At 46.8% G+C, this 11,900-nt stretch overlaps 2 protein-coding genes across 2 annotated transcripts; both read right to left on the bottom strand.

Moving 5' to 3' along the window:
- Positions 1–5,874: 5,874 nt before the first annotated feature.
- On the bottom strand, positions 5,875–6,054 carry EI90DRAFT_2903064 (uncharacterized protein; the record flags this gene model as incomplete). Its single annotated transcript, XM_039054121.1, has 1 exon — positions 5,875–6,054. A coding segment is annotated over one exon (180 nt), but the record flags the coding sequence as incomplete, so codon positions are not given.
- Positions 6,055–8,687: 2,633 nt separating this feature from the next.
- EI90DRAFT_839340 (uncharacterized protein) lies at positions 8,688–11,243 on the bottom strand. The gene is made up of 8 exons (XM_039068136.1): positions 11,126–11,243; positions 10,944–11,073; positions 10,754–10,884; positions 10,409–10,695; positions 10,306–10,356; positions 10,052–10,250; positions 9,841–9,984; positions 8,688–9,785 (listed from the first exon to the last, which is right to left on the bottom strand). Exons 1-8 carry the CDS (start codon positions 11,166–11,168, stop codon positions 8,812–8,814), a joined length of 1,959 nt encoding a protein of 652 aa, XP_038923639.1. The 5' UTR covers positions 11,169–11,243; the 3' UTR covers positions 8,688–8,811.
- Between the last annotated feature and the right edge of the window lie 657 nt (positions 11,244–11,900).

Consider the following 11,900-nt stretch of genomic DNA (forward strand, 5'->3'; position numbering starts at 1 on the left):
TGGGAAACGTCTTCCAGTGCCTCACGGCATGTTAAAAAAATATGAAAAAATGTCAAAAACTTGCGTTGATAATATATAAATTAGTACGCAAACTTATAGAACATTTGGTAAGGTATTAAGTGATATATAAGAATAATACCATACAGTTTTGTGTGGGAAATAAGTTCACGGCAACAGGGGACAACATAGAATAAAGGATAGAAAAATAAAATGAAGGTGTGCTATATGAAATAAAATCCAAAAAAATTCATGGCAACATGGAGAACACTGTTTTATAAACTTATAAAGGAATAACAGACAAAACTTGATCAGTTGGGGTGGTGGGTTTGCAGAAAGGGCAAGGAAATAAAGGAAAACAACAAATAAAAGGGCCTCACTCCCAGTGCATTGCCAGGAGGGGGAAAGGCATTTCTCATTCCTGTGTATGATTGATGGCGCAGGGTTTGGGGCGCAGCCCCAAGGCTCTCCACAGGAGTGGGGTTCGGGGCAAGGCCCTGATGGCCCTCCGCAGGAGCAGGGGTTCAAGGGGCTGGCCCTTGGTGTAATCAATAATCAAATATATCCAGGGGGTTTGGGGCACAGCCCCAGGCTCTCTGCAGGAGTGGGGCTTGGGGCAATGCCCCAATAGCTCTCTGCAGGAGCAGGGGTTCAAGGGGCTGGCCCCTTGGTGCATAAATAATCACCATATATCTCATTATTTCTTTAGCACATGGGGAACAATAATAACAAGGATGTCGTTGCATGGGGTCTGGGGCAATGCCCCAGGGGGGTTCGGGGCGCAGCCCCGATGCCCTCCACAGGAGCTAGAGTCCGAAGAATGTGTGGGTGTGTGAGGAACGAGCACCCCACGGGTTTAAGGTCTCTAGTCTCATAATGAAGTGAGGTTGAATGTATGGTTCTATTCAGTTTTTGAATGGGTCAATTCAGTATAATTAACATAAGCAATGCAGTTGTCTGAGCCGTGGGAGCTGTTTCAATGTTAACAATTGCACTAGATAACCTATCATGGTGTAATAATAAAAGATGGAGAGGTCGTTTGAGCGATTCCATTGCAAAAGACCTCATGAAAAATGGTTGAGAACTGAGGGAGATACGAGTGGTGGCCCATCCCAGCGTGAGTTGTGTGCGTGGGAAACAGTGACCATGCCTCATACAGGCTGTTTGACGACGCGTGATAATAATATTAGATGAGGAAAACGTTAATACAAGCTCATTAAAAAAAACCCGACGAAAAACAAATGAGATTTGACAGAGATATGCATGTACATGTCTTTTGTGTGTGAAAAAATGTGAAAATCAGTCTTACTGCCTCATAGACCCTCATTCGTGATTGACGCCCATGAGATAAGATAATGAGAGCGTTGTTACAAGTATGTACAAAAAAAACAGTGAAAAATGAATGATAATTGACAGAGATACAAATGTATATGCTTTTTTTTGTGAAAAATTGTGGAAAACCATTCCACTGCCTCATGAACGCTTATTCGCGACTTGCACCAATAATAGAAAATAGCCAGGGGGTTGGTACGGGCCCATTAAAAGAAACCCGACAAAAAACGAATCAAAACTGACAGGGATACTAATGTACATGCTTTATTTGTGGAAAAATCGTTCCACCTCCTCATACATGCTGATTCACGACTTGCACTAATGATACCACATGGAGAAGAGGTCAATACAGCCCCATTGCAAAAGACCCGACGAGACACGGTCAGGAACTGACAGAGATACGAATCCAGTGTCAGCTCCGCGCATGATCTGTGCGTGGGAAACGTTCTCCAGCACCTCATAGATGTTTTAAAAATATGTAAAAATGTTGGGTACTTGCGTTAACGCTATATAAAATAGTACGCAAAATTACAGGTCATTTGGTTCAGTATCAAGCAAGATATAATAGGTTTCGTCATTAATCTTCACTTGGACCCCTCAAAATCACGCAATAATGAGCCGGGGCAATAATAGTAATTGTAGAGGGCAATAACACGCGCCCGTTGAAACAAACCCGAAGAGAAACGAATAGGAACTGACAGAGATACGAATGTAGTGTCCGCTCCACGCATGGTCTGTGCATGGGAAACGTCTTCCAGTGCCTCATGGATGTCAAAGAAAAATATGAAGAAATGTTAAAAACCTGCGTTGATAATATATAAATTAGTGCGCAAATTTATAAAACATTTGGTCAAGTATCAAACGAGATATAATAGATTACTATACAGTTTGTGAATGGGGAATGCGATAAATCGCCATAATCTCCTCAGGATCGCCGAACGACGAGTCGGACTAATAATACAACATGTAGAGGACATTAAGACGCGCCCATTGGAAAAAACCCGACGAGAAACGGATGAGAACTGACAGAGATATGATAGATTTATGTAAAGAATCACGTGTATATGTTTAGTTTGAGGAAATTCACGTGAGCAATTGAGCATAACCTCCCACAACTTTTTTTGCGCACAGACATATGCAAAAAAGTACTAATACCCCCACTCAAAACCGGTTCAAACCCCCCCATGGGAGCAACTCTTTTTTGTTCCCATGTGACTTTGGCATGTAAAATAGATAGATAAATAGATAAAATAGGTAGATAGGTAAATAAAAGTAGATAAATAGGTCATAATAACCGTAAATAGTAATAAATAATAATAAAAATAGTAGTTGTTTATTGTTGTATTAGTAATTTTTTTTTTTGGTTGTTTTCACTAATTAGTTATTAATAAGTAATGATAGTATTGTTGTGTTAGTTATTTTTTTTGTTGTTTTCACTAATTAGCAAATACAATTAGATAATAATAGTAATAGTGGTGTTGTATTAGTCATGTTTGGTTATGTTTTCGAAATTGGCATCTACCATAAATGGTGGTACTGTTGTATTCTCTCTTTTTCTTTTGTATTTCGCTATTAGCATGTAAAATAAATAGGTAAATAAAATTGAATAATGAAAATGTGGAGCAGAATCAAATGAAGGGTTCCATATAAGGTAAAAATTTGAGAAAATTCACGGCAACATGGCACAACATGAAGCAGAAACATCCAAAAAAAATAAAACCAAGGTGTCCTGAATAAAATAAAATCTGAAAAAATTGTGGCAATGTGGGACAACAAAGGAAAATAAATTTTATATAAAATAAAATCCAGAAAATTCACGGCAACATGGGACAACATAGAATAACAAGATAGAAAAATAAAAGCAAGGTGCTCTCTATAAAATAAAATCCAAAAAATTCATGGTAACATGGGGAACACTGTTTTACAAACTTACAAAGGAATTACAGACAAAATTTGATTGGTTGGGGTGGTGGGTTTGCAGAAATGGCGAGGAAATAAAGGAAAACAACAAATAAAAGGGCCTCACACCCACTGCATTGCCAAGAGGGGGAAAGGCATTTCTCATTCCTGTGTATGATTGATGGGGTGGGGTTTGGGGTGCAGCCCCAAGGCTCTCTGCAGGAGTGGGGTTCGGGGCAACGCCCCAATAGCTCTCCGCAGGAGCAGGGGTTCAAGGGGCTGGCCCCTTGGTGCATAAATAATCAAATATATCCAGGGGGTTTGGGGCACAGCCCCAGGCTCTCCACAGGAGTGGGGCTTGGGGCAACGCCCCAATAGCTCTCTGCAGGAGCAGGGGTTCAAGGGGCTGGCCCCTTGGTGCATCAATAATCACCATATATCTCATTGTTTCTTTAGCACATGGGGAACAATAATAACAAGGATGACGTTGCATGGGGCGGAGCCCCGATGCCCTCCGCAGGAGCTAGAGTCCAAAGAACGCATGGGTGTGTGAGGAACAAGCACCCCACGGGTTTAAGGTCTCTAGTGATGACATGAAAAGATAGCTAGCTATTCATTTGGATAATCGTAAGCGAGGTGTGGGAAAGGGGTGACATGTGGATGGAAGATAGAAGCGGGATGCTAAGCGAGAGCTAAGCGAGATTACCTGCATTCTTCGGATCTCTCCGGATCATCTTACGGCAACTCCCTTCTGGCATAGGGAGTCAGGGTAGCCAGTTAGGCCGTGCCCTGACAGTTTGTCAACCACCACCAAGATGACTGGGCAGATTGGCTCCTGCTAGTGGAGTTCTCCCATAACAACTGCATCCATGCATCTACCTGCTGCACCCCCTTTGAGCTTGACCCCAGTCAGCACCCCAGGATGGGGACAGAACCCATGTGCATGTTAGAAGTCGAAGCTGCAGATGCATTCACCTCAAGGATGATGAGGCAAGGGCAGTGCTGGAGCATGCAGCAGAGGAGATGGCCCGCTACTATGACCGGAATCGAGAAGTAGCGCCTGAGTACAAGGAAGGCAATCAGGTCTGGCTCAGCACCCAGAACTACACCACGGACCATCCACCCAAGAACCTAGACCACAAATGGATGGGCCCTTTTAAAATTCTCAAGGTTGTATCCACTGCCATGGTCAAACTCCGACTCACAGCATGGCAAAAAGGAGTCCACCCAGTGGTGTCGGTAACAAATGTCCGGCCCTACCATCCAGACATGATCGTTGAGCGACCCACCAACCCCCACCAAGGCCCCAAAATCATAGATGGGGGAGAAGAGTATGAAGTTGAGAAGGTCCTCGACTCCCACTGGCACTGCAGAAAGCTCTGGTACTTGGTGAAGTTCACAGGCTGGCCAAACTCCGAGAATGAATGGCTCCCCCTTGACAACCTGGCCAATGTGCACAACCGAATTGAAGAGTTCTATGAAGCGCACCCCAACACCCCCAGGGGAGAATGAGAGAACCCCCTAGCCACTTTGAGGCGAAGCAGCATAAGGGGGGGGGTGATGTCAGGGCATGCTGCGCCGCTCCCCTCCTCTTCCTCTCCTTTTCTCCTTTCTCCTTTCTTCCCTTCTTTCCTTCCTTCTCTTCTTCTTCTCTATCCTTATAAGGATGACCTTCCCTTCTCTCCTACACATGTAGCATGGATGCACCTGATGCCAGGCACCCTGCATGGGTACCATAATGCCGGATGTGCCACGCATCCTTACTTGTACTTCCCCTCTCTGACACTTGGGATTGACCATGGAGCCACCTGTGACAACCCAGCCTTGTCCAGGGCTGATGTGGCACCTCCACGTGACCCATTTTCACATGTAATAAACTAAGCCAAAGCAGGACTGAAGAAGCAGCCTTCTTCTCACTCCTGCTTCAGGCAAGTAGTCCATCTTAGTTTAGCTTTCCATTTTAATTCCTGCTTCAGCCTAAGAAGCCACATAGGGACATAGGCCCAAGTAGGGGCTGCCCACCATATGGTCTCACTGCCCCACCACCATCTGGGCTGCCAGTGCCAAGCACTACGCTGCTACCTCTGCCTCTCTCAAGCCATCCCTGACAGTGCATTAGGGCTACTGATCAGACTTAGATCAGTGGAAGCAGTGTTGGCTTCACCAACAACTGCAAAAGGACCGAGTTCTTGCACAGGTTTCTGTGCAGTCTTTGTCTTCTTGCAATAAGAAGACAATCCAGCCACCCCTCAAGAAGTCATCAGGAACAAGGGTCTGGGTGAAGATTAGCATTGATGAAATTGGGAACATGCTGGGGTTAAGCTGAAATTAACTCACCCAAGTGTAAAAAAGTGTAAGCACATGGTTATGAATGCCTCACTCCCAGTCCATCTCACAAGTACGCTGTAATATGCTGTATTGTTAATGGGGGAGTAAAGGCTAAGTTGCCTTTTCTTGTACCTGCACATCTTATATACATAATGTAATGTGGCTTCAATACATATTCCTTACAGGAACAGAACATTACTGTCCCCAACCAGTGAGCATTACATGCAGACATACTTTCCTCATATATATGCTACTTAAAAACACTGGGTTATGAGCTGGAGTGACCATGACACATATCACAATGTACTAATCACAAGCCTAGTGACCCCCTGTGTGACACTGCATCCATTGTAAACCATGAACAAAGCATTGCATGTTAAGGTGAGTTGGCTGAGCTCCTATAACCATGTGGGTATGGGGCCAGCATAGGCCAAAATGATGCTCTGGTGGGACCCAAAAGAGAAGCAGTCCATTGGTTGTAGTTGCCCAGCCATTATCATGAAGCAAGCCACCAGAGAACTTTGGTGCTCCATTGTGCACAACTCCACTCCCTGAAATGGCAGCATGAGTTAGGATGAATATATTGCCACAATTGAGACATACAGTTGGCTATCCCTGCCAACACAGGTGATGATTGAACCAGCTCATCCATCAATGCCCAAATTCGAACTCTCTTGTCAAAAGAGCCTGAGACAATGCAAGTGCCATTGGGAGAGAATGCAACTGATGTGACCCAGTCAGAGTGCCCTTGCAGAGGCTCACCAATTGGTGCCCCTGATTTGGCATCCCAAATTCGGACTGTCCTGTCAGAGGCACCTGAGATGATGAAAGTGCCATCAGGAGAAAATGCAACTGATCTGACAGAGCCAGAGTGCCCTTGCAGAGGTTCTCCAATTGGGACCCCTGACCTGGCATCCCAAATTCGAACTGTCTTGTCATCAGAGCCAGAGATGATGTAGGTGCCATCAAAAGAGACTGCAATTGATGCAACTGAGCGAGAGTGCCCTTGTAGAGGCTCACCAATTGGTGCTCCTGACTTGGCATCCCAAATTCGAATGGTCATGTCAGAAGAGCCAGAGATGATGTGGGTGCCATTGTACGAGTATGCAACTGATGTGACTGAGTGAGTGTGCCCTTGCAGAGGCCTGCCAATTTGTGCTCCTGACTCAGCATCCCAAATTCGAACTGTCTTGTCAAAGGAGCCTGAGATGATGTGGGTGCCATTGGGCGAATATGCAACCGATGTGATGGAGTGAGTGTGCCCTACCAGAGGCTTGCCAATTTGTTCCCCCAACTTGGCATCCCAAATTCGAACTGTCTTGTCAAAAGAGCCTGAGATAATGTGGGTACCATCAGAAGAGAAAGCAACTGATGTAACTATGTGTGAATGTCCTTCCAAAGGCTTGCCAATTGGTACCCCTGTCATGGCCTCCCACATTCGAACTGTCTTATCAGAAGAGCCTGAAATGATGTGGGTGCTGTCCAAAGAATATGCAACCGATGTGACAGAGCCAGAATGCCCTTGCAGAGGCTCACTAATTGGTGCCCCTGAGATGGCATCCCAAATTCGAATGGTCTTGTCATCAGAGGCTGAGATGATGCGGGTCAAGTCAGAAGAGTATGTAACTGATGTCACTGAGCGAGCATGCCCTACTAGAGGCTCACTGATTGGCACCCCCAACATGGCATCCCATATTCGAACTGTTTTGTCATCAGAGCCCGAGATAATACAGGTGCCATCAGAAGAGAAGGCAACCGATGTGACACAGTCAGAGTGACCTTCCAGAGGCTCACCCAGTGGTACCCCTGAGGCAGCATCCCAAATTCGAACTGTCTTGTCAGAAGAGCCTGAGATGATTTGGGTGCAATCAGGGGAGAAAGCAACTGATCTGACCAAGTCAAAGTGCCCTTGTAGAGGTTCACCAATTGGTACCCCTGACATGGAATCCCAAATTCGAATTGTCTTGTCAGAGGAGCCTGAGACAATGTGGGTGTCATTGGAAGAGAATGCAACTGATCGAACCGAGTCAGAGTGCCCTTCAAGAGCCCCTCCAATTTGCACCCTTGACACAGCATCCCAAATTTGAACAGTGTTGTCTTCAGAGCCCGAGATGATTTGGGTGCCATCAGAAGAGAATGCAACCGATGTGACTGGCCCAGAGTGCCCTTCCAGAGGCTCACCAATTGGTGCCCCAGACACGGCATCCCAAATTTGAACCGTCTTGTCATCAGAGCCTGAGACAACATGGGTGCCATCGGAAGAGAATGCAACCGATCTGACTGAGTCAGAGTGTCCTTTCAGAGGTTCACCAATTGGTAACCCTGACACAGCATCCCAAATTCGAACTGTCTTATCGCCAGAGCCTGAGATGATGCGAGTACCATCAGGAGAGAATGCAACTGATGTGACAGAGTCAGAGTGCCCTCTGATTGTCTGATGAATTGCAGGCCATTGATTGGAAATCCGTCCTCGAATAGAAAGAGTGTTCCGGAATGCATTATGCACATAGCGCAGAATAGGAGATTGAGAAGGTGAAAAGGGCAAAGCTGACAGATAAATGTGTGGCAGGCTCTGACTGATTGGATACCCAAATGCATTTATAAATCGGTGTGCTTCCGAGATAATTTCCTCAAGTCCTCGCGCATGATTCTATGCAAATGAATCAGTGAATTGTCACCATCACACATGAGAAAAGTGACCTACAGTAGCCCAACTGACTAACCTCCTTAGAATCACGTACAACATGGACATCCGATCCGTCACACTGAACACTTCAACCCAATATAGGAATCGGTGAAGGAAGAAATCCATAATCGTATCTGCAAGAGGATGCGAGCCTGGCCCTGACACGGATCCAAATTCTAGATGGTCTACCCAGTATTGGCTCGCGTACATGAGGCCAGGCGTTATGGCTTGATTGATGCGCTCCTGGAGCCCCTCAATTTCTTTGTTCCGGAAATGGGACGTCTCGATCCCACAGATGTTAAATTTGAGGTCTCGTTGCATGATCCGGAGACAACCAGAGGAGAGGTCAAGGTGGTGGGTGGATGGGTGGATGTACCATCGCGAATCTTCGCGCCGTCTGACGTCACACAGGAAGTCGGTGAAAGATGCATGCAAAACTTGAATAGGGCGCCCATAACCGCCCTGCAAGAGCGGTTGCAAACCCAAGAGTATAGCTTGGACCTTGCGTATCCCCAGTCCTAGCAGCTGACTAAGCTGCTCATCTGTTAGCCGCTCACGAGCGACCACGATCACACCAAGGATGGAATGTACGTCTGTAAGTTCACTTTCGTTGTATGACTTAAATGGATGGGCAAGAGCGACCCGATATAACTTGTGCAACCTAGTATCCGACGGGCCATCCCTGATCCACTTAATACTTTATCCAACCTTTCTTTGGGAGAGCCGGATTCGATGAAGAGAATGGTTGTAGATGCCCAAATGAAAAGACCTCCGGAGAGCGTAACAAGCTGCTCTATTACGGGTTCTGTCGGCCAATCGGATGGCAGATGATGCTTCACGAAGGCGTGGGCGTTGCTGGCAAGACGTTGTTGGAAAAGCAGCCTGATATCGGATGATGTCGACTCATCACCAATCGGTGCGTCCCGTACATCGACGCCGGGGTGTGATAGTGCGGCATTAATGTCAAGCTCGTCCCGGCTGGCTATCAAGAACCGGAACATACTCGGAAGCCTGGCAAGGCCTTCAGATAATGTGCGAAGGAGATTTCTCCTGGTTCCTACGGCGCCACACTCGTCAAGGGCATCAAGGATGATCACAATAGGGGCTAGATCGGACTCTTTGGCAAGTTCGGCCAGAGGCTCCTCGAGAAGATGTTTGAATTGCGTATCGAGGGGTGATGTATGGGACGAATTTTCGATCTGTACGGACAGTTTCGCGCAAATTTCAGGTTTGAAACAACCCAGCTGGAAGGCAAGAGTACGAATCACACGGACAGGGTCACTATTGACAGGGTCGTTTCGGTCCCAAAACAGGAAAGCGCCGCATCGGTGCAGCTCTGAGAAGTATTGAGCAACCGAGTTGAGGATCGTACTCTTGCCGGATCCAGCCGGTCCGCGAAACCAGATGATGTTATGGCCGGAAGGATCTATCAGAGAATTAATGAGGTTTTCCAGTATGTCCACTCGAGTCCCGGGTAAACATGTATCTCGGTTTCCGGCATCCATAGTCGCGGGGTTCAGAGCTTTTAAGGCTTCGATTTCAACTATGATCCTTAAAGTTAAGCAGCGTCTTGTGCGCAGAGGATGGAGTCATCGCACCAAGTGTCTTCACGTCCCAGGATATTTGAGCCGAGACGAGTGCAGTGTGAGACGTTACTCCAAGCTGAAGGTCTTCCTTGAGTTTTTTCAGCGCCTGCGAGAGGTTCGAGATGGTTTGGGAGGTGTTCGAGAATGTTTGGCGTCCTAGTTGACGTACCGCACACTGGTTGGTCAACGCTGAACAAAGCAAACGGACGATCGAGCAGCTTACCTGCGGATCTATGGGACACAAACTGCTTAATGAATATGCCGCATTCGGTCAGTTGGACAAAGACTCGGATAATGATGTGCTCGAGAGACTTGGTTTTATCTTCCAACTCATCGACATCATCGACGAAGGAATAGAGATCGGCCATAGAGCCGACGAGATCACGAAGTGTGTCACCCCACTCGATCTGTCCTTGAACGGCCTGCGACAATCGTCAGTGTACACAAGCTCGCGCCATGATAAGGACGAATCCGTACTTGGTACGCCGAAGTCAAGACTTGCCAAGCAATATGTGCGTAAGGATGGAGCTTCCCAACGAAGTCAGAGCAACTCAAAGACACGCCGTGGAGCAACATGTACCTTGGCTGTTTTATCGACAAGATCCACCACGGCCTTTGTCTTTTGAACCACTTGTTTGAGGGACTTCACAACGTCGCTGCCCAAATCTTGGACAGCAGCGGCGGAACTGATAACATTTTGAACCGGCTCGGGAACCGCGGGCGAAGTAGGCGACTCTTGGTCAACGCCGAGAATGGCCTTGTTGTCCACGGGGTCCACGGAGGCTTCAAGTGGTGCAGTGTCCCGCAGCTGCACAATGAGCGAGCCTGCCTCTCGACCTCGTTTGTCACGGAGCACTAGGGTAGTCCCTAGAACAGTGCAAAATGATACTACACAAGGAGGCAAGACTAAAGATAACGAGCTCACGTTGGCCATCCGCGCAATGATCTAGCAACTCCCCTATCTTGATGTCCACAGAACCAAGCAGATCTGCGGGTAAATACCGCCCACGGAAGTGCTTGAGGCGAAGTGACAGGACAGAAGACAATTCTGCAGTCCTGAAAGTGTGCTTCAGCGGACTATCGGGGCTGATCTACCTTAATCACAAGGAACCTACAGAGAAGAAGAGTACTCCCAAGTTGGCGTCAGGTCTCGCTTCACCACAGTTTTCTTAAATTTATTTCCCGACAGTATAGGCATGACATAAAGGGCTGGGGACGCTTTCTTGACATCTCTAGCCTCGAAGACTGCTTCAAAATGAACATATGGCATAAACACTGTAGCAAGGATGTGACGCACTGGATAGGGAGTAAACGCCCTTGAAGTGTCCGCGAGTCGTCATGGCTAATTGAACCTCAGCTGCGGATGGTTAGACGCTGTGGGGGTCGGCAAATGAAGGGAGACGTCTGAGATAAAGATGTAATCACGTGATACCAAAGAAAATGGCCGTTGTTTTTGCACAACATATATTTCGGGGGGTCAGTTGTTCACTCCCATTGTGGCTTGCATCCCACACTCACGTGGTTTCAAAACCAGCTGGCTTTAGTATAGCCACGAATAGGGGTGCCACGGTTCGGTTCGGTTCCGGTTCACATTTTGACAATACTGTACGCACACAACCAACAACCGGATGGTTTTGGACCGTGACAAAATTTTATGTCGGACATTCAACCGGCAGGCCTAGATTTAGCGTGACAGCCAACCGGGAGCCAGGAACAGCGTGACAACGGAAGTGCCTGGCCAGACCGTTCTTGTGTTATAATTGGGGGTCGGCAATTCAGGTTGACGACCGTCCACCCACCTGTGGCTGTGCTGTCTATCGCGAATAAAGCTGGGAACGGCAGGACATTTGACTCTCTACACAACAGATATAGAACTCAAGTGATTGCAAAATAGTGTTCTTGGTGACCCATACCAGTGCACCTTAGGTTTTTTTCGTTTTGAATATGCTTCTTTGTTGAGATATGGCGAGAAATCACAGTGAAAAACATGAAAGATGCCATTAACTTTAAAAACAAAACCTACGGATACCTAGATACATCCAATACAATATATATTCAATTCATCTGTAAAG

This window comes from Cantharellus anzutake (assembly GCF_015039405.1).
Source record: "Cantharellus anzutake strain C23 chromosome Unknown EI90scaffold_2, whole genome shotgun sequence".
In the NCBI taxonomy this organism is placed as follows: Eukaryota; Fungi; Basidiomycota; class Agaricomycetes; order Cantharellales; family Hydnaceae; genus Cantharellus; species Cantharellus anzutake.